Source organism: Phocoena sinus, chromosome 2 (assembly GCF_008692025.1).
Source record: "Phocoena sinus isolate mPhoSin1 chromosome 2, mPhoSin1.pri, whole genome shotgun sequence".
In the NCBI taxonomy this organism is placed as follows: domain Eukaryota; kingdom Metazoa; phylum Chordata; class Mammalia; order Artiodactyla; family Phocoenidae; genus Phocoena; species Phocoena sinus.
In genome coordinates this window covers 15,804,533-15,829,399 of record NC_045764.1, presented here as the reverse complement: position 1 = coordinate 15,829,399, position 24,867 = coordinate 15,804,533, and the positions used below count along the sequence as shown (strand labels likewise).

General features: G+C 36.7%; 1 protein-coding gene across 1 annotated transcript in view; it reads left to right on the top strand.

Annotated features, from left to right (window-relative positions):
- Positions 1-24,867, top strand: part of MALRD1 (MAM and LDL receptor class A domain containing 1) — a 592,374-nt gene that overhangs the window by 103,649 nt on the left and 463,858 nt on the right. The window contains 1 exon segment of the mRNA XM_032621667.1: positions 1,566-1,686. Within this exon segment, the coding sequence (XP_032477558.1) occupies positions 1,566-1,686 (121 nt within the window).

Genomic DNA, 24,867 nt, shown 5'->3' with positions numbered 1-24,867 from the left:
TTATGTTACCAGTTTCTCATGGTAACAGAATCTTAGGCAACAGTTAAAACTGAAGTTTAATATTACCTCTTTGCTAAATCTTTTTTTTTCAAACTCTATTTCATATTCTTGACAGAAATAATGAAGTGCTTTTCTTTGATTTTTAGTATCTTGTATTTCTCTCTTATATAGTACTTATGGTATAGCTTAGTTGTTAATGTATCATATCAAGTAAATTGTAAGATCTTTGAGACCAGAGATCCTCCCTGATTACGTGGAGATGCACTTACTAGCCGTGTCCTGGTCTAGTGGTCCTGCTATGCATCCTTAAGGCTCTGGACATAAATTCATCCTTCCTTCCTTCCTTCCTCCCTCCCTCCCTCCCTCCCTCCCTCCCTCCCTCCCTCCCTCCCTTCCTTCCTTCCTTCCTTCCTTCCTTCCTCCCTCCCTCCCTCCCTCCCTCCCTCCTTCCCTCCCTCCCTTCTTCCTTCCTTCCTTTCTTTTTTCTTTCTCTTTCTTTCTTTCTTTCTCTCTCTCTCTTACTCTTTCTTTCTTTCTTTCTTTCATGGTAGAGCAACAACATAATAATGTGAGTGATTAACAAGAAAGAAAACAAATTATACCAGTCATTATTTAGAATGTTAGAATAAATTAAACTTAAATAGATGCCTCCAAGTGCTTTAGCATATGAATGTTATTAACCACTGTATGTGGTTATTTACCTCACTAAGTAGGTTTCCATATATGTATAATATATATATAAGGATTTAAATATTCTGATATAGAAATGAATTGTTGCCTTCAGCCAACCTGTTATAAATGAATTCATATTTCAATTAAACTGAGTTGTAAACCACACAGCTGATTACCCCAAAGAGCTCATTTTAAATGCTTATGACTTAATGGCTCCAATGGGAAGGCGGCCTTCAGTCATGATGAATGTTGCAACTTCTAATTGAAACACGGTTACCTAAGATATTAGGGTTACCTAAGATATTAGGCTTACCTAAGTTGCTGTCAAAGGAGTTATGACTTTATAAATTCCTCATTTGAATGTTCTGGTCAAACAATTTTCTAAAATTAGTTTGGAAGTTTGGGACAGATGCAGATGAGCTTCTCTACACCAAAAAGTATGATTGTAATAAATTTGGTTTTGTTAAAAAATGGTTAAAGAAGACAATTTAGGTGGTACAAACAAGGTTTATTCAGCACTTCATGAAGCAGACAGTCTCTATTTGGAGACCTGTAAAATGGGTGGAAGGCAGGAAGCTTTATAGGGTAAAGAATAAAGAATGAGAAAGAGTAAAACAGAAAATATCGAGTTGACTGGGGCCATATAGTCAACCTTGTTTAGGGTGAGAAGGAACAAGGAAACATAGAGCCCAGAGTTGGCTTGAAGTTGGGGGACTGACTGCTGAATATACTCTGTTTCTGGTCAAGGGGAGCATTAAAGGGGCATGAAAGTTATCTAAGTTTTGGTTTGCTGTCATGGCATCCAGGGAAGGAATGGCTCCATTTTGGGCCTAGAAAGTTATTTCAAGACTTTTATAATATATTTTTAATAATTTATCTTTCTGTAATTATAGTTAATTTTAGAAGCTACTGTTTTATCATCACATGCTACCGTTGCTCTAGATGACATCAGTGTATCCCAGGAATGTGAAATTTCATATAAGACACTTCCAAGTACTAGTGTTCAAAGCAAAGGTAAGTTTTTTTTCTTGTGGTTGCTGCAGTTTTGAACATTAAAATAATTAGTTTTTGGGCTTCCCTGGTGGCGCAGTGGTTGAGAGTCCGCCTGCCGATGCAGGGGACATGGGTTCATGCCCCGGTCTGGGAAGATCCCACATGCTATGGAGCGGCTAGGCCCGTGAGCCATGGCCGCTGAGCCTGCACGTCTGGAGCCTGTGCTCCGCAATGGGAGAGGCCACAGCAGTGAGAGGCCCGTGTACCGCAAAAACAAAAAGCAAACAAAATTAATAATTAGTTTTCCTTGATATCAAAATATAAAATATATTAGAATCCTTCAATAATATAGTTTAGTAATGCCTAATACTAAGATGTGGATTAAATCACATGTCCCTGAAAACTAAAACATATTTTTTTACCTTTTTAAAATATATTTTTACCTTTTTAAAAAAAGATGTTATATCACAGTCTAGGCCTTAGGCTCCCTTCTAATAACATTCTACATTTGTGGCTAAAATTGTCACATACAGATTTTTTTTTAATTATAAAAGTCATGAATTTAAAATATTTTGCATGTTTTAAAACACTGCTATAAAAATTCAATTGTGTTTTAATTTTGTTTGACACTTCAAGTGAATATGTAATTAAATTCATGTTTCACAATCACTCAGGCGTTCAAAAAGATTATCATGGTTGAAAAACTGACTTAAGGCCAATGAAAAATTTCAAACTTGACCCTAAAATTCTGTGTTTAAATTCAAAACATAATATTTTCAAGAAACAGATGGAGTTCGGCTAATTCTTTGACTAAATATTTTGTAGAGAATTTCAGTTAAGAGACAGGTATATTGTCATAAAAATGGATTCCAAATAGTAGAATAGACATTTTTGAAAATCTAACCGTAGTTTAGGTTCTGAGAGTGTGTTGAAATGGTATACATTGTGCTTGCAGTTACTTTGTTATTTTAACACTAACTGATGTTTCTTTCTGACCACCCCTACAGTCAGGTCTCAGTTAACAAATAGAAATACATATTAAAAATGTTGCCTGAAAACTGAAACACTTCATTTTTCTTACTCTCCATACATGAAAAATAACTGCATGTGGACATCAGGCATGTCATACATTCTGAAGTTATGTTTCCTTAAACAACATATTTAGTGAGAGGGAAAACTGCATTCTTAACAGGAGCTAAATGCACTCACTAATCAAGGATGATATAGGAGAATCAGTTCTGGATTGAGATCCGGGTTAAAGAATTTTTTAAAGTCCTTTATTAAAGACATCTTTCATTGGTAAGGCTGTATATTCTATGTCCTAACTCTGTATTGTGTTAACATGCATTTACATTACTCAGAATATGTGTCCTGAATTTATAATAAACCTTTCTAAGCTCTGTGTGTGTGAGTTGTTTTGATGGACATTAAAGAATGTAAAGCAGGGGCTTCCCTGGTGGCGCAGTGGTTGAGAGTCCGCCTGCCGATGCAGGGGACACGGGTTCGTGCCCCGGTCCGGGAGGATCCCACATGCCGCGGAGCGGCTGGGCCCGTGAGCCACACCTACTGAGCCTGCGCGTCTGGAGCCTGTGCTCCGCAGCAAGAAAGGCCGCGATAGTGAGAGGCCTGCGCACCGTGATGAAGAGTGGCCCCCCGCTTGCCACGACTAAAGAAAGCCCTCGCACAGAAACGAAGACCCAACCCAGCAAAAATAAATTAATTAATAAACTCCTACCCCCAACATCTAAAAAAAAAAAAAAAAAAAAAAAAAAGAATGTAAAGCAGCAGATTTAATGATTAATGAGTTTTGGAGGGTTAACCAGAATGACTTCTGTTAATTAATTAAACATTTTTATTCTTCTAATCATATACTGCATCACCAGAATTGGTATAGTAAGAAGGCATTAGAGTTGACATTGAGGAGAATGTATTTGGAAGCAGAAGTGCGGTTAAATGTTTTAAATTATCACTAAAATTAACCTTAGCAGAAGGCTCTGAGAATACTCGATCTCACATACAGAGAATTCTTTTCATAAATTAACTCAAAACTCATTTATGTATGCTTCAATCTGAACACCAGCTCAGTTGGTTAGAGCATAATTCTCATTAGGCCAAACTTGCATGAATTATTCCTGAAAGACCAATGATTTTACACAAAGGAAAAGAAACGTTCTCACCGTTTTTGTAAATTTATCCAGTAGGCAATTATAGGATCTCCTTCACTGAATTTAGTATTATTACCAGCCAGGAGTTTAGGGAGGGGAGTGGAAGGGGACTTATCATGTCCCACTGATAGGGACTTATGTTATATTAATGGCCAGAGGTTTATTGAGATCCTCCTGTGCTTGCCATTTTTAGCATATTTAAAAACTAGTGTTCGTGAAACAATTATGCATCCCATTTATGTTGGAGGAAAAAAAGATGTTTTATTCTCTCGATCTCTTTAATTTTGAAGCTGGATTTGGGCCACATGACGATGCAGGCTGTATTTCATCCAGCAAGCTCTCTGATTTTACATCTGACTGCCCAGATGGAGCAGATGAAGCCAGTTGTGGTGAGTGGAAGTCCTGACTGACTGGACTAAGATTTGTGTGTGCATAATTACTCTCTGAACGTAAAGTGCCTGCTACTTAAGTGAGTGTTGTTTAATTAAGAATGTTTTTTATTTGTTATTAAAATTTAAAAATATTTTTATTGAGGTATAATTGATGTATAACATTATATTGGTTTCAGACATACAACATAATGATCTGATATTTGTATATAATGCAAAATAACCATGAAAATAAGTCTACTTAGCACCCATCACCATACGTAGTTACAAATTGTTTTCTTATGATAAGAACTTTTAAAATTTACTCTCTTAACTTTCAAATATGCAATACAATATTATTAATTATAGTTGCCATGCTATAAATTATATCCTCATGACTTAACTTGCTTATTTTATAACTAGAATACACCTTTGTACCTTTTGACCCCCTTCACCCATTTTGCCCCCTATGCCCTAATTCCCTGCCTCTGGCAATCACCAATCTGTCCTCTGAACTAGGACCTTGGTTTTATTTGTATTTATTTATTTATTTTGTTAGTTTGTTTTTTAGATTCCACCTGTAAGTGAAATCATACGGTGTTTGTCTTCCTCCGTCAGACTTATTTCACTTAGCATAATACCCTCAAGGTCCATCTGTGCTGTCACAAATTGAAAGATTCTCTTCTGTTTTACGGCTGAATATTATTCCATTGTGTATATGTACCACTTTTTCTTGGTTATTGTAAATAATGCTGCAGTGAACATGGGGGTGCATATATCCTTTCGAGTTAGTGTTTTTGTTTTCTTCAGATAAATTCCCATCTTTTGTGTTCCAAGGACTCAATTCTGGTGTAGGGAGGGGTGTTCCCCACACCAGATAGTGCTCGGGACATCAGTTGGGTGTCCTACAATTTAACTCAGTTCTGACACTATCTACCTAGAGATGCCATCAAGTTCTACAGGTAAAGGTTCAGTCCTACAAGGCTGCCTCCCCTCTTCTTCCACTTACTTTGGATGATGGCCTAAAGCCCAGGTTGTTACTGTTCTTCTGATTGACTGGCTATAAGTCAGAGGTTCCCAAGACTCCTTCCTTGGGTTTGATTAATTTGCTAGGGCAGCTCACAGAACTCAGAGAAACATTTTACTTACTAGATCACCCATTTATTGTAAAAGAATATGGCTCAGAAACAGTTAGCTGGAAGAGAAACGTAGGGCAAAGTATGGGGAAAGGATGAGGAGCTTCCATGTCCTCTGCAGGTGCCACTCTCCCAGCACCACGTTCACCAACCCAGAAACTCTCCAGGCTCTGTCCTTTGGGTTTTCATGGAGGCTTCATTTCACAGGTATGATTGATTAAATCATTGGCCATTGATTCAACCTCCAGCCCATCTCCTCTTCCCAGAAGTCAGGGGTAGGACTGAAAGTTCCAACCCTCTAATCATATAGTTGGCTCCAGGCAACCAGCCTCCATCTTTAGATACTGTCCAAAGTCACCCCATTAGCATAACAAAAGACAACTTTGTCGCGCGTAACACCTCGGAAATTTCAAGGGTTTTAGGAAGTCTGGGCCAGAAACGGATGAAACTGTTTGATGTAATCCCACTTATTTTTGCTTTGGTTGACTCAGCTTTTGCTGTCAAATCCAAAAATCATTGCCAAGACTGATGTCAAGGAGCTTCTTACCTATGTTTTCTTGTAGAATTTTTATGGTTTCAGGTCTTATGTTCAAGTCGTTAATCCCTTTCAAGTTAACTTAATTTTTGTGTATGGTGTAAGATAGTGGTCCACTTTCATTTTATTTGCATGTGGCTGTGCAGTGTTCTCAACACCATTTATTGAAGAGACTATCCTTTCCCCATTGTATATTCTTGCCTCCTTTATTGAAAATTAATTGATCATATATGGGTGGGTTTACTTCTGGGCTCTCCACTCTGTTCCATTCATCTGTGTTTGTTTTTATGCCAATGACATACTGTTTTAATTACTATAGCTTTGTAATATAGTTTGAAATCAGGGTGCAAGATGCCTCCATGTTTGTTCTTCTTTCTCAAGATTGCTTTGGATATTTGGGGTCTTTTGTGGTTCCATAAAAATTTTAGGATAGTTCCATTTTTTGTGAAAAATACCCCTGGAATTTTGACAGGGATTGCATTAAATCTGTAGATTGCCTGGGGTAGTATGGGCATTATAACAATATTAATTCTTACAATCCATGAGCATGGAATATTGTTCCATTTATTTGTGTCTTCTTCCATTTCTTTCATCAATGTCTTATAGTTTTTAGTGCCCAGGTTTTTCACCTCCTTGGTTAAATTGATTTCTAGATGTTTTGTGTTTTTTTTGATGCAATTGTAAGTGGTATTCATTTCTTAATTTATCTCTCATACTTCATTATTGATGTATAGAAAGGCAATAGATTTTTGTATATTGCTTTTGTATCGTGCAACTTTACTAATTCATTGATTAGTTCTAGCAGTTTTATTGGGAATCTTTAGGGTTTTCTATATATAAAATCATGTCATCAGCAAATAGTGATAATTTTACTTATTTGTTTCTGATTTTGATGCTCTTTTATTTTATTTTAATTTTATTTTTCTTGCCTAAATGTTGTGGCTAGGACTTCCAATACTATGTTAAATAAAAATGATGAGAGCGGGCATCCTCATCCTGTGCTTGATCTTAGAGGAAAAACTTTCAGCTTTTCATCATTGATTGTGATGTTGGTTGTGGGCTTGTCATATGTGGCCTTTATTATGTTGAGATACATTCCCTTAATACCCACTTTGTTGAGCATTTTTGTCATAAATGGATGTTGAATTTTGTCAAGTGCTTTTTCTGCATCTATTGATATGATATGATTTTTATCCTTCATTTTGTTAATATGATGTATCACATTCACTGATGTTGAATTATCCTTGCATCCCTGAAATGAACCACTCTTGATGATAGTGTATGATTCTTTTAAGGTGCTCTCGAATTTGATTTGCTAATATTTTATTGAGGTGTTTGATGAACATCTCTGTTCATCAGGAATATTAGCCTGTAATTTTTCATCTTGTGGCATCCTCTTCTGGTTTTGGTATCAGAGTAAGGTTGGCCTTGAAAATGTGTTTGGAAGTGTTCTTCCATTTTTTGAAGAGTTTAAGGATTGGTATTATTTCTTCTTCAAATGTTTGGTAGAAAAAGTTTTTTGGGTAGAATTCATCAGTGAGGTCTTCTGGTCCTGGGCTTTTGTTTGTTGGGAGGTTTTTGATTATTGATTCACTCTCCTTACTCATAGTTGTCTATTTATATTTTCTGTTTCTTCATAATTCAGTCTTGTCAGGTTGTGTGTTTCTAGGAATTTATCTATTCTAGGTTTTCCAGTTTATTGGTGTATAATTGTTCTAGTAATCTCTTATGAGTCTTTGTATTTCTGTGTTATCAGTTGTAATGTTCCCTCTCTTATTTCTGATTTTATTTATTTGAGTCCTCCCTTTTTCTTTGTTAGTCTAGCTAACAATTTGTCAATTTCGTTTATCTTTTCAAAGAAATAGCTCTTAGTTTCATCGATCTTTTCTATTGCCTTTTAATCTCTATATCATTTATTTCAACTCTGATCTTTGTTATTTCCTTCCTTTCACTAGCTTTGGGCTATGTTCTTTTTCTAGTTCCTTGAATTGTAAAGTTAGGTCATTTGAGGTTTTTCTTGTTTCTTGAGATAGGCATTTATCCCTATGAATTTCCCTCTTAGAACTTTTGTCTCATCCCAGAAATTTGGTATGTTGTAGTTCCATATGTATTTGTCTTAAGGAATTTTTGGGTTTCTCTTTTGATGTATTCTTTGACCATTGGTTGTTTAGTAGCATATTTTTAACTTCCACGTAGTTGTGGTTTTTGCCAGTTTTTTCTTGTAATTGATTTCTAGTTTTATACCATTGTGGTTAGAAAAGATGCTTGATATGATTTTACCCTTCTTACATTTATTAAGACTTGTCTTGTGGCCTAACATATAATCTGTCCTGGAGAATGTTCCATGTGCACTTGAGAAGAGTGTGTGTTCTGTTGCTTTTGGATGGAATGTTTCATATATATCTATATATCTGTTAAGTCCATCTGGCCCAACATGTCCAAATATTTCCTTTTTGATTTTCTGTCTGGATTATCTATCCATTGATAAAAATGGGGGTACTAAAATCCTCTACAATTATTGTATTGCTGTCTATTTCTCCTTTTAGGTCTGTTAATATATTTTTATATATGTAGGAGAAACTATATTGGATGCATAAATATTTACAAACATTATAGCCACTTGTTGGTTTGACCCTTTTATCATTATGTCATGACCTTCTTTTGTCTCTTATTACAGTCTTTGTTTTAAGGTCTATTATGTCTGATATCACTTATCTCCAAAGCTTAACTCTTTCGGTTTGTATATCTGAAGTGAGTCTCTTGTGGGTAGCATTGTAGATGGGTCTTCTTTTTTATCCATTCAGCTACTCTGTGCCTTTTGATTGGAGAATTTATTCTATTTACATGTAAAGTAATTATTGATAGGTAGGTGCTTGTTGCCATTAAGTTAATCGTTTTCTGGCCGTTTTGTAGCTCCTCCATTCCTTTTATTTTCTCTTGCTCTTTTCCTTTTTGATTTGATGATTTTCTATAGTGGTATGCTTAGTTCCTTTTTCTTTATCTTTTGTGTATCTACTATAGGTTTCTGCTTTGTGGTTGCCATGAGGTTTACATGTAACAACTTACATTTATTAAGTCTATTTTAAGATGATAACAACTTAAATTTGAATGCATTCTAAAGCTCTATATTTTCACTCTTCTCAACCCCCATGTTTCTTGTTTTTGATGTCACATTTTACATCTTTTTATCTTATGTGTCTCTTAACTAATTATTGTTGTTACAGTTTTTTTTACTACTTCTTTCTTGCAACTTTTATGCTATCTTTAATAGTGATTAAACCACCATCTTTACAAGAGTAGACTATACCAATTTTACTGTGTGTTTATCTTTACCAGTGAGATTTATACTTTCATTTGTTTTCCTGTTACTAATTAGCATCCTTTCTTTTCAGCTTAAAGAAGTCCCTTTAACATTTCTTGTAATGACAGTTTAGTGGTGATGAACTTCTTTAGCTCTTGCTAGAAAACTGTTTATCTCCTTTTCAATTCTGAAGGGTAACTTTGCCAAGTAGAGTATTAATTGGAAGTTTCTTTCAGCCCTTTGAATATATTGTGTCACTCCCTTCTGGCTTGCAAAATTTCTGCTGAAATATATGCTTATTTCCTTGTGGGGGTTCCCTTGTATTTAACAAGTTATTTTTCTCTTGCTGCTTTAAAATTCTCTCCATGTCTTTAACTTTTGACATTTAAATTTATAATAGTCTTGGTGTGGGTCTCTTTGGGTTCATCTTCTTTGGAACTCTCTGGGATTCCTGAATCTGGACATTTCCTTCCCAAATTAGGGTAGTTTTCAGCTTATTCTTCAGGTGAGTTTTCTGCCCCCTTTTCTCTCTCTTCTCCTTCTAGGACCTCTATCATGCACATGTCGGCCTGCTTGATGTTGTCCCATAAGTCCTTTAAACTAACTTCACTTTTTAAAAATTCTTTTTTCTGCTTTGATTGGGAGAGTTCCACTGCATTGTCTTTGATTTCACTGATCCTTTCTATTGCTCTTGAACCCTGCGTGTGTATTTTCAGTTTAATTATTGCATTCTTCAGCTATGTGACTTCTGTTTGGTACTTTCATATATTTTCTGCCTCTTTGTGGAAGTTCTCACTGTGTTTATCCATTTTCCTCCTGAGTTTGGTGAACATCTTTACAACCATTACATGGAACTCTTTAAGAGATGAGTTGCTTAACTCCATTTCATTAAGGACTTTTTCTGAGGTTTTATCTTGTTCTTTCTCTCGGAACATATTCATCCATTTCTTCACTTTTCTTGTCTCTCTATGTTGGCTTCTATGCATTGGATAAAACAGCTACCTCTCCCAGTCTTGAAGAAGTAGCCTCGTGTAGAACTAACCTAGCTCTTGGGTTATCTCTAAAACATTTGTGATTGTCCAAGTAGCCTATTTTACTTTTAGTGGCTCCCAGTAGTTGAGGGTGTGCTAAGTCCTGTCAATGTCCCAAAGCAGAAGCTCTCAGTCAGCACCTAGATTCAGGCTGATTGGAAGCTGGACTCTCACGCAGCCAGACCCCCCAGGCAGCAACTTGTAAAGTATGCAAATATATACATTCCTGTGAGATTGCAAGCCTAAGTCCTCCTGGACCCCATAGCCAGACCATCTAGAGGTGTCCTCTCTGAGGCAGTTGAAAAAGTCAGGATGCCAGATGAGTTTCTTGTAGGGAGACACCATGTGACCTGGAGCAAGGCAGAAGGAGATTGCAAAGATGGCGTCCACTGACCTCCATCCCTGGAATGCACGTTGGTAGGCCCCTAGAAGTGTGCCAAACCAGAAGCCTGCCCCTCAGACCAAAGGTCTGGGACAAGCAAATCGGCCTCTTTCACAGAAATATTGGGGCTATATTTTGGTTTGCTGTCTGCACAGGGCCCTGGGGGTGGTAGCCTGCCAAGCTCTGTCTCTCCATTGCTTAAAGTCTAACAGGACCTGGGAATAAAAACCCTACTGACCACCAGAGCTCAGCAATCAGGGGCTGTCCTCTGGGTGGCAGCCACAGAAACCAGGACACCAGACACTGTGCAGTTCCTCTCTGGGAGATATTGGCATTCTGGAATCAGACAGAGGGAGGACATGAGGATATTGCCCACCCTCTGAGGTCTCTGGAGGGGATTAGAGTGGACCCTTACATGTTTGTGTGATCAGAAGCCTGCCCTTCAGGCCACAGCTATGAAGATAAGCTAATATGTTTTTTTCATAGAAAGACTGGGTATCTCTGTTGTCTCCTGGGGGTGGTAGATAATTAAGAACTTTTTCTCTGTTGGTTACAGTCTTGTGGATCCCCCTAGCATAAGCCCTGCTGGTGACATAAGCCAGTGACAGGTGACTTAGAGGTGTTCCCTGGGCATCAGGCACAAGAACTGGGGAGGGTGCAAGCCATTTCCAAGAGGTACAGCAAGTTGGGTGTAGACAGAGAGCTATGCAAAGATGGCATCTGCCAGCCTCCATTCCTGGGGAGTTCCCCAGCAGGCCCTGGATGTGTGTTAAAGTAAATGTGTGCCCTTTAGGCTGACACTTTTTAGATAAGCATATAAGCCTCTTTCACATAAAGATAGGCACCTCTCCATCAGCTGCTTGTGCACTGGTCCGTGGGGTGAGTCTGAGACTGTGAGCCCTTTAGGAGCCATTTCTCAGTTCACTATAATCTGTGTGTCTCCTGGATGTGAGCCCCATTGTTTTTCAAAGTTAGATGTTTGGGGGGCTTTTTCTCAGGTGCAGGTCTTAAAAGTTGGGGTACCTGATGTCAGGGTTCCAGTCTTTCACTCCCTGGGGAGAAGCTCTGGGTTTTGAGTTTCCTCCTGATTGTGAATCGCTGTGCTTGGTGTCAGGTTTAGGGCAAGACTATGTCTCAGCCTCTCCTACCCGCTTGGTAGTGGATTTTTTCTCATTTGCACAATGTGTAAGTGTCTCTCACCTAGGCTTTAGTTTTGTTTTCTTTGTTTTTTTCAAGAGAAAATTGCTCCATCTGTAGCTGTAGATTCATTGTGTCTGTGGAAGGATGTAAGTTCAGGATCTTCCTATGTCACCATCTTGTATTAGAACCCAAGTAGGAATTTCTTAAAATATTTTCTGTTTTTCTTACTATATCAGAAGAGTTATCTATTGGAATATCTGCCTGGGATTTACGGTTGTAAGCCTGTCCCTGATATACATTAAGACAGTTACCAAATGTACATGGTTTAAGAACTTTATATAAACTCTTTTAATCATCAAAACAAATCGAAGAATTCAACCCTAATATTATCCTGATTTTACAGACTTTCGTATCAGTTAGTGTTCATTCAGGAGACAGAAACCGCCCTAGTAATTTGAACAGAGAAAATGTAATATGAAGAATTATTACCTTTTGAGACATGGTTAACTGCAAAAAGAACTAAAAGAACAGTAGAGAAGAAAAGAATTAACAAATGTACGGAGCAGCTACAGCCTCTAGGGTTGCGACAGAGAATTAAGGAAAGGATACATTTGGAGGAGGGGTGGCCTCTACATCCCAACACTGAGGATTAAACTTGACTGGAGAGGGTGTGACTGGAACCCTCTGGAAGGTGGAGAAATTTGCTGGGATGATGTGGGCCAGACTTGGTTAACAATTTAGTGTCCAAGGAAGAAATTATCCACCAGGATGCCTGCAAAACTCACTGAAGCGTGACTGTAACTGGGTTGCTTTATATTGCTGGCAGTCATGGTCCAAGAACAACAACAAAACATACACTGGAACCAAAAAGAGAAGCTCCTTCCTCTGCTATGCTTTGTGGCATCCTGTGCTCTTTACTAACGAAGCCAAACATTGTGTGAGCTATTCAAAAGAGAAATGTTTGCACCGTCCAGGTCCAGATCTCAAAGCAGGGCAGAGAGGGTAGATTTGGAGCTGAGACACAGTACATTTAGAGCTGGCACACATGCCTAATGTTGTGTAGTTCATAATTGGTGGAACCCCATCTTACATCTGGTTTATCTGCCCCCAGAACACATTCTTAACCACACATTATGCAACCTTTCTGTCCTTTCAAGGTCATCATTAAATTGAAAATGATACTTGCCCGAAATGAAAAGTTGCTTCCTTGATCAGTTTGAGCAATAGGGAATTTGAAGCCAGTGAAAGATTTCACCTTTGGAGGAGAAATCATGCTCTTAGGCCCCTAGAATGTCAAATGGTAATTTAGTAATTCTGTCTAGAAGTTTGAAAGGATTAATGTCCTTTAAAAAAAAAAAAACAAAAACCTTAATCTTTTCCCTTTAGTAATTATTTTGTTTATCACATTACATTTCATAAATCGCAAATGTACTAAATGGCCTTCATTTCCTATAGTGTGTTTCAGGGACTTAAAATATTGTTTTATAGACACAAAAAGAAGATGGAGATCACTGCTTGGCAACGGACCCATGATCGTGGTGAACTGAGTTAAAAAAAAAAATAACAAATGAACTCCAGATCTCTAGAATCTTATGCTGGGAATTTGTTTATTTATAGAAATGCTAATTCTTCATCCCATTTTTGTGAATTCATGCATTAAAGATTCCAGTGAGTTGAGATGAGGTAAAGGCACAGTAAAGAATTTAGAGGAGTAAAAGCAGGAGTCTTTTGTCTTCTTTACCGCAAAAAAGGAGAGAAGTAAGCACAGTGATTTTAGGCTGAGAATCTAGCATCGAACTAACCCGCTTGTCAATTTCCCCATAGAAAACTTAATTGCTTGGAAGAAACACGGGTTTTCTGTAAGGAGAAAAAGACAATACCGGTCTCAGGATTTCTACTTATAAACATAAATCCTCCTTAAAAGGAACCTTGCTACTCTACAGTTTCAAATATTAGTATTTTAATGCAATTTATTCTCATTTTCTCATTTTCACAACTATCTCTAACCCAATTTGAGTTCTCTTTCGTTACAATAAGACTGATTATGGCTTACCTCAAAAGAGTTGTTAAACTTACTATGATTTAGGTTTTCTGTGCCTCTGAAATATCTTCAGACTAAGATACCAAATGTAAGTTTTAACCAATTTTGGTAAAAGAAATAGTTTATCATATAGATGAGAAAGACAAAAAATTTTAAAACAACTCTGTGTGTTGTAAATGTATTTTAATATTCCCAAACATCATTTTCTGAGCATTGTAATTTATTTCGGTCTAAAAATTGGTTAGTCTGAAATGCATATGCTTTTTTCCTAAAAATAGATCTACACAATTTCTCATTTTCTACTTTTCTCTCTGCTCACAGGAAAAACCACATACATCAATACTTAGTATTTGAATTCAGTAAAGTCTAAGCAAAGGCAGGTTGAGCAGTATAGGAAGAAGGAGTGATTTATCATTTTTCTCATTTGCTTTTTCAAACTTAAATACTGTTTGTATATTTTTCCAAAACGACTGTGTCTGGTCAGTATACAAATGTATGTATTAAACACTGGCATTTCCACAGCTGACAGTAAGATAGAGGCTAAGTGATTTCATGTGCTGATGCTTTGGAGCCCATCTCCATGTATTGTTTACTAATTCATTACCTTCCAATAGTAATTGTTATATTCTTCATTGAGTCTTACAAATTTCTTTCATCACATAAGTGCATCGGGAGAAAGCTTGAATTTTTTATAGCTATGTTTCTTCTGCTCTGTAGTTGTTGAGAATGTGTGTATGTTTGTGTCTGAGTGTGCGTGTGAGAGAGAGAAATCTAATTAGGGCTATGTTTTTCCTGCCTATTTTCTAAAAAAAAAAAGTTTTTGAGAAGGTATTTTTTGGTGAGATTGAACATATTTAAACTTAATTATAGAATTAAAGGCTTCCTGAAATGCACCTCTCTGTATAACCATAAATTGCTCTTTATTTTAATAAAAGGAAAATAAGCTGCTATTTTCTATTTTCTATCTTATGCTGTTTTCTATAGGCCTAACTTCCAGGGAAAAAAAGAGTCTCAAAATAAACCTAAATTTGCTAATTATTTAGCATTTTGCTTTTTCATTAAATGCACATCAGTATGCCCATTCTTGTAGAAAGAAGGCTATCTTGCTAGTTTTTCTTAGTGAACTGGATTCTCTTTCTCTTCTTCATATTGTCCTCAACAATTTAGATACTGTTTGCCAGTCCAAAAAAATAACAAACTCCCTAGACAGGGGTAATTGTAAGACTGGAATGGGAAGTTTGTTCTGGTGAAGGCTCATCATTTCTGTGACATAAAACTGAGAAGTGGAGAAAAAGTCCATTCATTCCCATTTGTGGAGCCATTGATCACTGAGGGGAAAAAAAAATAGAAATGATTTTTATAGACAAGTAAAATCTGGTAAATAATCCATGATATTTGGTCAATCTTTGCTGTAGATAATTATGTTGTTTGAGAAATCAGGACTGTAGAGGGAAAATAATAAAATAGTCAATAAAGTAGATAATAAATTCTCTCAGTTGAAAACTCTACTGAGAATAAAAATCTATGTATTTAATAAGAAAGTCTTTTTCTATGATCATTTAAGATTAAATTTCAATAAATTACCTTATTAACAGTATCTGTGGAAAGGTTTTGTGTGTGTTATTACTTTGAGCTCATTTGGATTTTATTTGTCAGCAAGATCATTGTTCTTCTTCATTTTGAAAATTATAAACTAGAAGTATAAGTGGCATTTCTGTTTCTGTTTTCAGGTTAGTGATGTTTGTGATGACAAGTATGAGACTTAATGATCCTCTCCTGTTCAACACCAGGTTTTCTTAGCAATCCTGTCTCCTTGCCTTGTAGAACTTTACCACTGTGGATAGTGAGATTTACGTTTCCTTCCAGGGTTTATATAACCCCTATCTTTGGGGTTAGATTTAAAAACAGACTGAAAGATTGTATGATAATGATATTCAATATAAATACTGTCACACACTTATAAAGCACTTATTTTGTACCTGGCATTGTTGGAAATGCATTTATATGTCTTAGCTAATTTATAGATAAGAAAAGCAAGGCACACAGAATGAATGTCACGGCTCTTCCTGCGGTCACGGTCACACAGTTAGTTCAATAGAGATAGAGGTAGGAGTGGAAAATGGACCTCAAGTTGATTTTCATTTTGCCTACTGAGTCTTCCAGGGCAATTCAATTTGTAAAGTTCTCAAAGAATGTAAACCTCTTCAGCCCCATGGGCATTTACAAGAAAGGCTTTAAAATAGGCTAGTATTTCCATTGACTTTGTATTTTAAGAGTGAGCATTTCTCACACTTTGTTAGTTTTTTATGGTAGACGCAGAAAGGAGGTTTTACTTTAGGGAAAAACAATCTAGTGAGAGAATCTAAACATGTGTGCATAAAAGAAACCATGATAATCTATTGCTAGTCAAATCTAGTTAATAATAATGATAATAATAAACAACTACCTAACACCTGCTGAAAGAAATGTGTGCAGAGGATGAAAAGATGTTAGTATATTTGCTCTGCTGTGAGGAGTTTAAATTTAGATGAAAATAGGCATAAAAATGTAACTACTAGAAAAAGCTGGTTTTGCTCCATAGACAGTAAGGATGGACTAGGATAGGCATGGATGAGATTCTGGGAAGAGGAGCTTGAGGGGAAGGTTTAATGAAAAGTTTGGGAATACACATTTTTCTTTTTTTTGCTTGTTTTTGAATTTTATTATTTTTTTATACAGCAGTTTCTCATTAGTTATCTATATTATACATATTAGTGTATATATGTCAATCCCAGCTTCAGCTGGACATTCCATAAGGCACAGGGGAAGTTGGCTAGAAGCACAGTTTGCAACGGCAGAATCAAATTGTTGCTAAAAGTAAAGTGAGGAAAGTTAGCTAGAAAAGTTTTTACCTGGAGCATTAGTGTTGTATCACTGGGGTAGAGGAGTGGGTGCTTTGGGAGAGTGTCTGGAGAGAGAAGATAATAATAGGAAGCAGGTGTTGTATAACACTTGCTGTCCTTGGGGTTAGTTCATTCATTCAATAAATATCAAGCACTATACTGACTCTACAGCTGTTTACAGAGTGAGCAAGACATAATGTAGTTCCTGCCTTCCTAGAGATTACAGTCTAGTGGGGAGAACTACATTACACTAATATAGCTGTAATTCCAATTCTAATGAGAAGTATGTAAAAGTTATAGAGTGGCTTATGAAAGTTATAGATTGACTCTTTGGCCCTAGTGTGAAGATAGCAGGTTTGTTTTTTAGTACATTAACCTTTTTTTAAAATAAAGATAATCTTTAGAGCAATTTTAGGTTAACAGCAAAATTGAGGGGAAGGTACAGAGATTCTCTATATAACCCCTGCCCTGACACGTGCATAGCTCCTACTAGTAACAGCATCACCCACCAGAGTGGGATATTTCTTACAATTGCTGAACCTACATTGATGCATCATAATCACCCAAAGTCCATAGTGTACCTCATGGTTCACTCTTGGTGTTGTGTATTCTGTGAGTTTGGACAAATGTATAAACACACATATCTACCATTGAGGTATCATACAGAGTATTTTCACTGCCCTAAAAATCCTTTGTGCTCTGCCTCTTCATCCCTTACCTGCTCCCAACTGCTGGCACCCACTCATCTTTTCATTGTCCCCATAGTATTTATTGACTTTTCTATAATGTCACGTAGTTGGAATCATACACTGTATAGACATTTCAGATTGGCTTCTTTCACTTAGTAATATGCATTTAAGGTTTCTCCATGTCTTTTTTTAAATTAATTAATTTTTATTGGAGTATAGTTGCTTTACAACATTGTGTTAGTTTCTCCATGTCTTTTCGTGGCTTTTAGGTGCATTACTTTTTAGTGCGGAATAATATTCCATTGTCCAGTACTCCATATGAGAAAAGCTGCTGTAAACATCTATATGCAGGTTTTTGTGTGGACGTAAGTTTTCAGTTCCTTTTGGGTAAATACCAAGGGACATGATTGCTGGATTATATGTAAGATTATGTTTAGTTTTGTAAGAAACTGCCACACTGTCTTCCAGAGTGGCTGCACCATTTCTCATTCCCAGCAGCAATGAACGAGAGTTCCTGTTGCTCCACATCCTCGCCAGCATTTGGTTGTCAGTGTTCCCGGTTTTGATCATTCTAATAGGTTGCAGTGGTATATCATTGTTTTAATTTGCATTTCCTTGATGATGTACAAATGTGAAGCATATTTTCATATGCTTATTCGCCATCTGTATATCTTCTTTGGTGAGGTGTCTTCAAGTCTTTGGACTGTTTTTTAATCAGGTAGTTTATTTTCTTATTGTTGAGTGTTAAGATTTTATTGTTTATTTGGGGTAAGAGTCATTTACCAGATGTGTCTTTTATAAATATTTTCTCCAAGTCTGTGTTTTGTCTTCTCATTCTTTTCTTTTTTTTTTTTTGTGGTACGCGGGCCTCTCACTGTTGTGGTCTCTCTTGTTGTGGAGCACAGGCTCCGGACGCGCAGGCTCAGTGGCCATGGCTCATGGGCCCAGCCGCTCGGCCGCATGTGGGATCTTCCTGGACCGGGGCATGAACCCACGTCCCCTGCATCGGCAGGCGGACTCTCAACCACTGCGCCACTAGGGAAGCCCCCTCATTCTTTTCTTGACATTGTCTTTTTAATTTTTAATTGAAGTATATTTGACTTACAGTACTACATTAGTTTCAGGTGTACAACATAGTGATTCTATATTTGTATAGATTATACACCAAAGTTATATATTCCCTATGCTGTACATTACATCCCTGTGACTTATAAGTCAGACAGAGAAAGACAAATACTGTATGTTGACATTGTCTTTTGCAGAGTAGAAAATTTTAATTTTAATGAAGTCCTACTTATTATTTCTTTCATGGATTATGCTTTCGTGTTGTATCTTAAAAAGTCATCACCATACCCAAGGTCATTTAGGTTTTCTCCTATGCTATCTTCTAGGAGTTTTATAGTTTCACATTTTATATTTAGGACTGTGATCCATTTTAAGTTAATTTTTGTGAAGGGTGTAAGGTCTGTGTCTAGATTTATTATTTTTGCATATGGATATCCAGTTGTTCCAGCATCATTTGTTGAAAAGACTGTTTTTCTTCATTGTATTACCTTCTCCTTTGTCACGCTCAATCAACTATATTTATGTGGGTTGCATTCACTTTTAAAGGGAAGTGATAGAAAGAATTTGAATAGCTAGGTGAAAGTGAATAGTAGATTCCAAACAGAAAAACTAGACTGTGACAAGGCATTAAAATGTGTGAGGAGGAAAGTACTTTTGATTTATTAAAGAAACTGAAGTAATAAAGGTAGCTTGAGCATAAGGGCAGGAGAAGCACAGAGATGCTTGGGAATTAGCTTAATGTTAAAGATTTTGGGCATTATACTGAATAATAGGGAAACAATGTAAGGAGTTTTAAGCAGTTGCAAGATCAAGTTTGGATTTTTAAGGCCTTTAAATTTTTATACTCTGTTGGTAGTTTGTAGCATGAATTGAAGGGGAGAGTATGGAAGTAATGGTTTCAGCTGGAAGAATTTAAGAGTAAATATGAGAGATTATCATAGACTGAACTGACATGTAGAGATATGTCATAATAAAAATTTATGGGGTAGAATAAAGAAACACTTGATTGAATTTTGGAAGAAAGGGAAAAGGGGTATTTTAAGTAATACTTACCAGTTTTTATCTGGAGTCACAGAATATAGAGTGAGAGGGGGAAATAGGGTTGAGGGAGAAGATCATTATTTTCCTTAGTTTGGACAGTTCTGGCACTAACAAGAGGGGAGTGAGTTGGAGAAATAATTATTGGATTCTTTTTATTGACATAATAAAGTTATTGAAGCTTTGATATTGGATGAAGTTTACCACGGAGGGAGAGCAGACTAAGCCAATATTTTTAACTAAAACTCTGGAAATGGTGGCACCACTTGAAGTTTTCTATTCCAGATGAAGTATGATATTTAATTGCTTCTCCTTCAAGAGGCAATTAAATACAAATATAATTAAGAAAAATAAAAGGTCAAGTAGAACTTAAAGAGAAACACACAATTAGGGAACTATGCCAGAAGAGAAACCTAGTGAAAATAAATTAGGAGTGATGGGCTGATAAGTAGGCTTGTATTGGGGTACCAACTAAGTAGTCTAACTCTGTAATAAGATCAAGAATTGGGGGGAAAATAAGAAATGAGAAAAAATTTAGTTTTGGAAAAAGGAAGGTCACTAATGCTTTTAACAAGTGCGTTTTGAGTGCCTACTATATTCCAGGCATATGAATCCCACAGTAAGTAAAACTGACAGACATCCCTCTCCTCTTGGAGCTTGCTTCCTAGTAAGGTAGACACTGACATTATGATAAATGAGTAAAGTGCATAGTATTTTGGAAGGGGATATATGTTATTAAAAAAAATAAAGCAATGTGAAGGCAATAAAGTAATGATAGAGGGAGGGACCTGGCAATTTTAAATAGGGTTTCCACAGTAGCTCTCAAGGACAAGGTGTTTTAAAGCAGACTTAAGAAGGTAAGGGAAATAAGCCTGGAGAATATCTCGGGGAAAAGTTTTTCAGGCAGAAAGAAATAACTAAGGGATTGAGATAGGAGGGAACCTGGTGAGTCTGAGCAATAGCAAATGATCTATGTGGCTGGAGGAGAGTGATTATAAGAAAAAAGTAATAGGACATGAGGTCGGAGAGATAAGCAAACCATCTAGAGCTGTGGTTCTCAACCTTGGCGACATTTGAGAAGTACCTGGAGAGCTTCTAAAGCTGTAATTGCCATGGCCAGTTACATTGCAAGCACTGTAGGTGGAACCCAGGCATTAATAATTTTAAAACTCCCCATGTGATTTTTAACATACAACTAAGTTTGAGTGCCATTCAGCTAAGACCTTACAGGTCAGTGTAAGGACACTGGCTTTAAATGAGTGAGAGGGAACCACTGTGGCACTTTGAAGAGAGGACTTATGGGATCTGACTTAACAGAATCACTATACTTTCTATATTGAGAACAGACAGGAGGGTATTATTGCCCATCAATCAAAGAACACCAGTAAAACGCCTAACAAAGTTGTGTTTATTGATACTTGCTGAACAAGGAAAATGGCTTACCACGGAGACCTGTGGGGCATCTCAGCAAGAGTGTTAGGGGGAACTTGTTATTGGGTTTAGGCTTGTGTTGTGTAATTTGTGGGAGGGTTCAAGGGAGCAGGAATTCCCTCTGGATTGGGTATTTTCAAGAAACAGGATAATTCTGTGATTGTGTATCTAAATAAATTTTATTTGGGAGGTGAGAGAAATAGAACAAACATGGTAATTGGTGAGGATGCAGCAGTCACTCGTGTCAGCCAGGTGAGTGGGATATTTGAGCAATGTTTGAATTTCCACAGTACTCTTCCTGTACTCAGACATGTTACAGAGTGGTCCTCTTTTTATCTTCTTTTTTCTCAATCTACAGAACGTCTTTGGTTCGTGGTATGTGAAAATCTTTTTGTTCAGCAGAAGAGCAATGTAGCCCTCCTGTCATTTCCAGATTCTAGCAACACCAAGGTCTAACTGAAAGTGCCAGGCAAACCGCCATCTGATGGCCATCAGGAGCAAGGTTGGAAGCAGGGAGACCAGTTAGAATATTCTAAAAACTGAGGGAGGAAATCATGGTAAATTGAATCAGGGTGAAGCAGTGGAGGCAGTAGGCAGATTCTGGATGTATTTTGAAAGTAGGTAGAAGTAAAAGGATTTGTTAATTGTATATGGGGGAAGGAAGGAAGAGTGGAGTTAAAGAGGACTCCAAGGTCTTTGCCTGTAGAACCTGGAAGAGTGGTGTTGCCATTTCTGACCCAGGAAATCTAGCACATGTTTGAGATGCCAGTTAGATACCCAGGTGAAGCTGTCTAATAGAGAGTTAGGTATATGAGTCTGGAGTTCAAAGGAGAGGTTCAGGATAGATTACAGCTGGTAAGACATCGACATATAGATGGCATTTAAAGCCTGAGCTAGAAGAGTTTCTTAAACTAGTGAAGATAAAAGAGCTAAAGATCTAGAAGTCAGAGTAAAAGGACAAACCAGCTGAGAAGATAGAGAAGGAGCAACCGGAGAAGAAGGAGGAAAACCTGGAGTATTTACTGTCTTGGAAGCCAAGTATACAATGTTTTAAGAAGGTGGAAGACATGGTTAACTGTCAAATATTGCTGATAGAAAATGAGAACTGAGAATTGACTTTGGATATAACAGTATGAGGTAATTGTGGACCTTGATAAGATGGGTGAAAAGCCTGATTGGAGGGAGCTCAGTAGAAAATTGGAGGAAAGGATAACTTTTGATAACCTCATTCTAAGACTTTTTAAAGGAAGATTGAGAAATGAGGTGGTAGCTGTTATATGAAATGGGGTCAAGAGAGCTTAATGACAAGTTTATAAAGGCTTATGGAGAAAATACAGTAGAAGAGGGACAATGTGTGATGCAGAAGGAGGAGGTGTGTTTCTGGAGAGATGCTATTGAATAAACAAGAGAAGATGGAATCTAGTGCACAAGTGGAGAATGGCCTTGGCCAAGAGCCTGGACACTTCATCTAGGGTAACAGAAAGAAGCTGGAATCTATGGAGACAGGTCGTAGAAGATGGGGAGATGTGTAGGAAACTGTAGGAATAATGATGAATAGATACCACTAAGTAGTAGCAAAACTCTGATAATGAAAAAGAAAATATTTTTGTTGTCACTGGGTTCATAAGTCCTAATTTAGATCTTCTATCTGTAGAGTCCTTAAGGAAAGAGGAGTCAATCGGCTATTGTAAATATTTCAAAAAGACAGGGGAAAACTGTACAGTTACCTGTATTAATTTTTTAAAGAATTCTCAAGAACCTAAATTTAATTTCTTTGAGTTATATTTAGAAATAAATATATGTTAAGTCAGGCTCATCAGAATCTCTAAGGGACACCCATAATTATGTTTGAATTGTGAAATTTCATTAATGAATCAATGAACTTAATAATAATAATCATTACTGTGCTTATATTTATAAGAAGAGTGTTAGTGCTCTGGTAACATGTAATGGATTGTTATCAGACTTACAAGATGGACTAGGTAAGGCAGAAGTAGGATAATCAAGATTTTGTTAAGAGAAATGAAGAATCAAGTTGGAAAACGTTAAATGGAAATAATGCTACGACCTGCCAGACTGCAAACCAGTAGGGGAGAGGGGCATGACTTACAGTTCCTTTTATTCCCAGGCCCTATTTTCAGGCCTGGAATGTAGTTGATATTCAGTCAGTAATTATTATGATAGTGTCTGGATTTATGTTCTCAAATTTCTGGGTAACCACCAAGCATGGAAGATGGTGTGGCTAGAAAGAAAATAAGAAACTATAAGTGACTGTGACGTGGACCATTAACATACGGTTGTTTTATTTGCTTTATTGTTCACCTGACATTGTTTTAATCCTTACTAGATTCCCTGCTTTGGACTAGATTGGATTTAGCATGAAGTAATGGGGAGTCTACTTCATCAAGGAGATATATAAGAGAAAGATAATTGAAATTAAAATTACTGTACAAAGTGATAGTGTAAGAATCTGGTGTGAATGTTGTCCTGTGAAACACAGAGGACTTACTAGTTGGGAGTTTAGAAGAGTATGGTTGGGAACTGAGTAAAGAAGAAAATGTGAAGCAGGAAATGATTACGGTAGCAAACAGAAGGCCTAGGAGAGCCACAGAATGGCCAGATTCTCAGTGATTTTAAAAGGGTTGCTATGACTTCAGTACTCGACAAGATTATTGAGTAGAGGTCAAGGGATCAGGAACTCTCTTCTAGACTCATTCTACCTCTCCCTGAGTGATTCTACCTATGTCTACATTTCTTCCTGCCTCAATTCACTACTTCCCTAAGTAATTACATGAGCTTGGCTTCTAAGATTTCTTACAAATCATCCCTTCCTCCTCAGCACCAACACGCCATCCACCAGTGTGATTTTCTCCAAATACTCAGTCTTTTTAACTTGAGGATTTAGTAAAGAGATGGCCTCTCTTATTGCCCATATTTGAAAACTAATAATCATATCTACCATTTTTGGACTTACATATTGTGAGAGTACACTGGATGCTGTCATATATCATTGTATTTTATCTGAGGTTGGTGCTGTTGTCACTTTACATATGAGGAAATTGAAGTTCAGAGAGATTAACAACTAAAATCACAAATCTCGTAAATAGGAAGGATAAAATTCCACCTTGGCTTACCTGCTTCTAAAGCTCATGCTATATCTATCCATGACAATACATACACAGAGCACATTTCTGGAACACCATTTTAGAAGTGAAAACATCTTTCGTGCTCGAAAGACCACTTTGAGTTCCATTATAAAGAGAATATTCTCTGTGTTTAGTTTTCAGTTTAAAAGAAAAGGCAAACTTCAAATTTTTCTCATCACCTGTTTTCAGTTAATCATATGCATACATTTTAGAAGCCGCTATTCATACTGCTGGTATCTGAGCCATTAATATTCTTCAAGAAAACCATTTTAGTAAGAGAAGAAAGTTTTGAGGTGACATTATTTTAAAAATTTTAATTTTATTACCATCTTTAGATTATTGTGTCTATGGGTATTTTTAATGTGCATGTTTCCTTTTGAATTTTAGTTTACTACTGAAATTTTTAGTCAATTATGAAAAACATTCTCTTATTATTTTTTTACACAGTTTTTATTTACTTATTTAAAATAAATTCTTTATGTTTATATAATTTTTAAAGGTTTTAAATTTTTTATTTTTATGCACTTTTAAAAGGTTACTTTCTATTTATATTTATTACAAATATTGGCTATATTCCCCATGTTGTACAATACATCCTTAAGACTATCTTACACCCAACAGTTAGTACCTCCCACTCCCCCATCCCTATACTGCCCCTCCCCCCTTCCCTCTCCCCACCGGTAGCCACTACTTCATTCTCTATATCTGTGAGCCAGTTTCTTTTTTGTTGTCTTCACTAGTTTGCTATATTTTTTAGATTCCACAGATAAGTGATATGCTACAGTATTTGTCTTCCTCTGTGTGACTTATTTCACTTAGCATAAAGGCCTCAAAGTCCATACATGTTGCTGC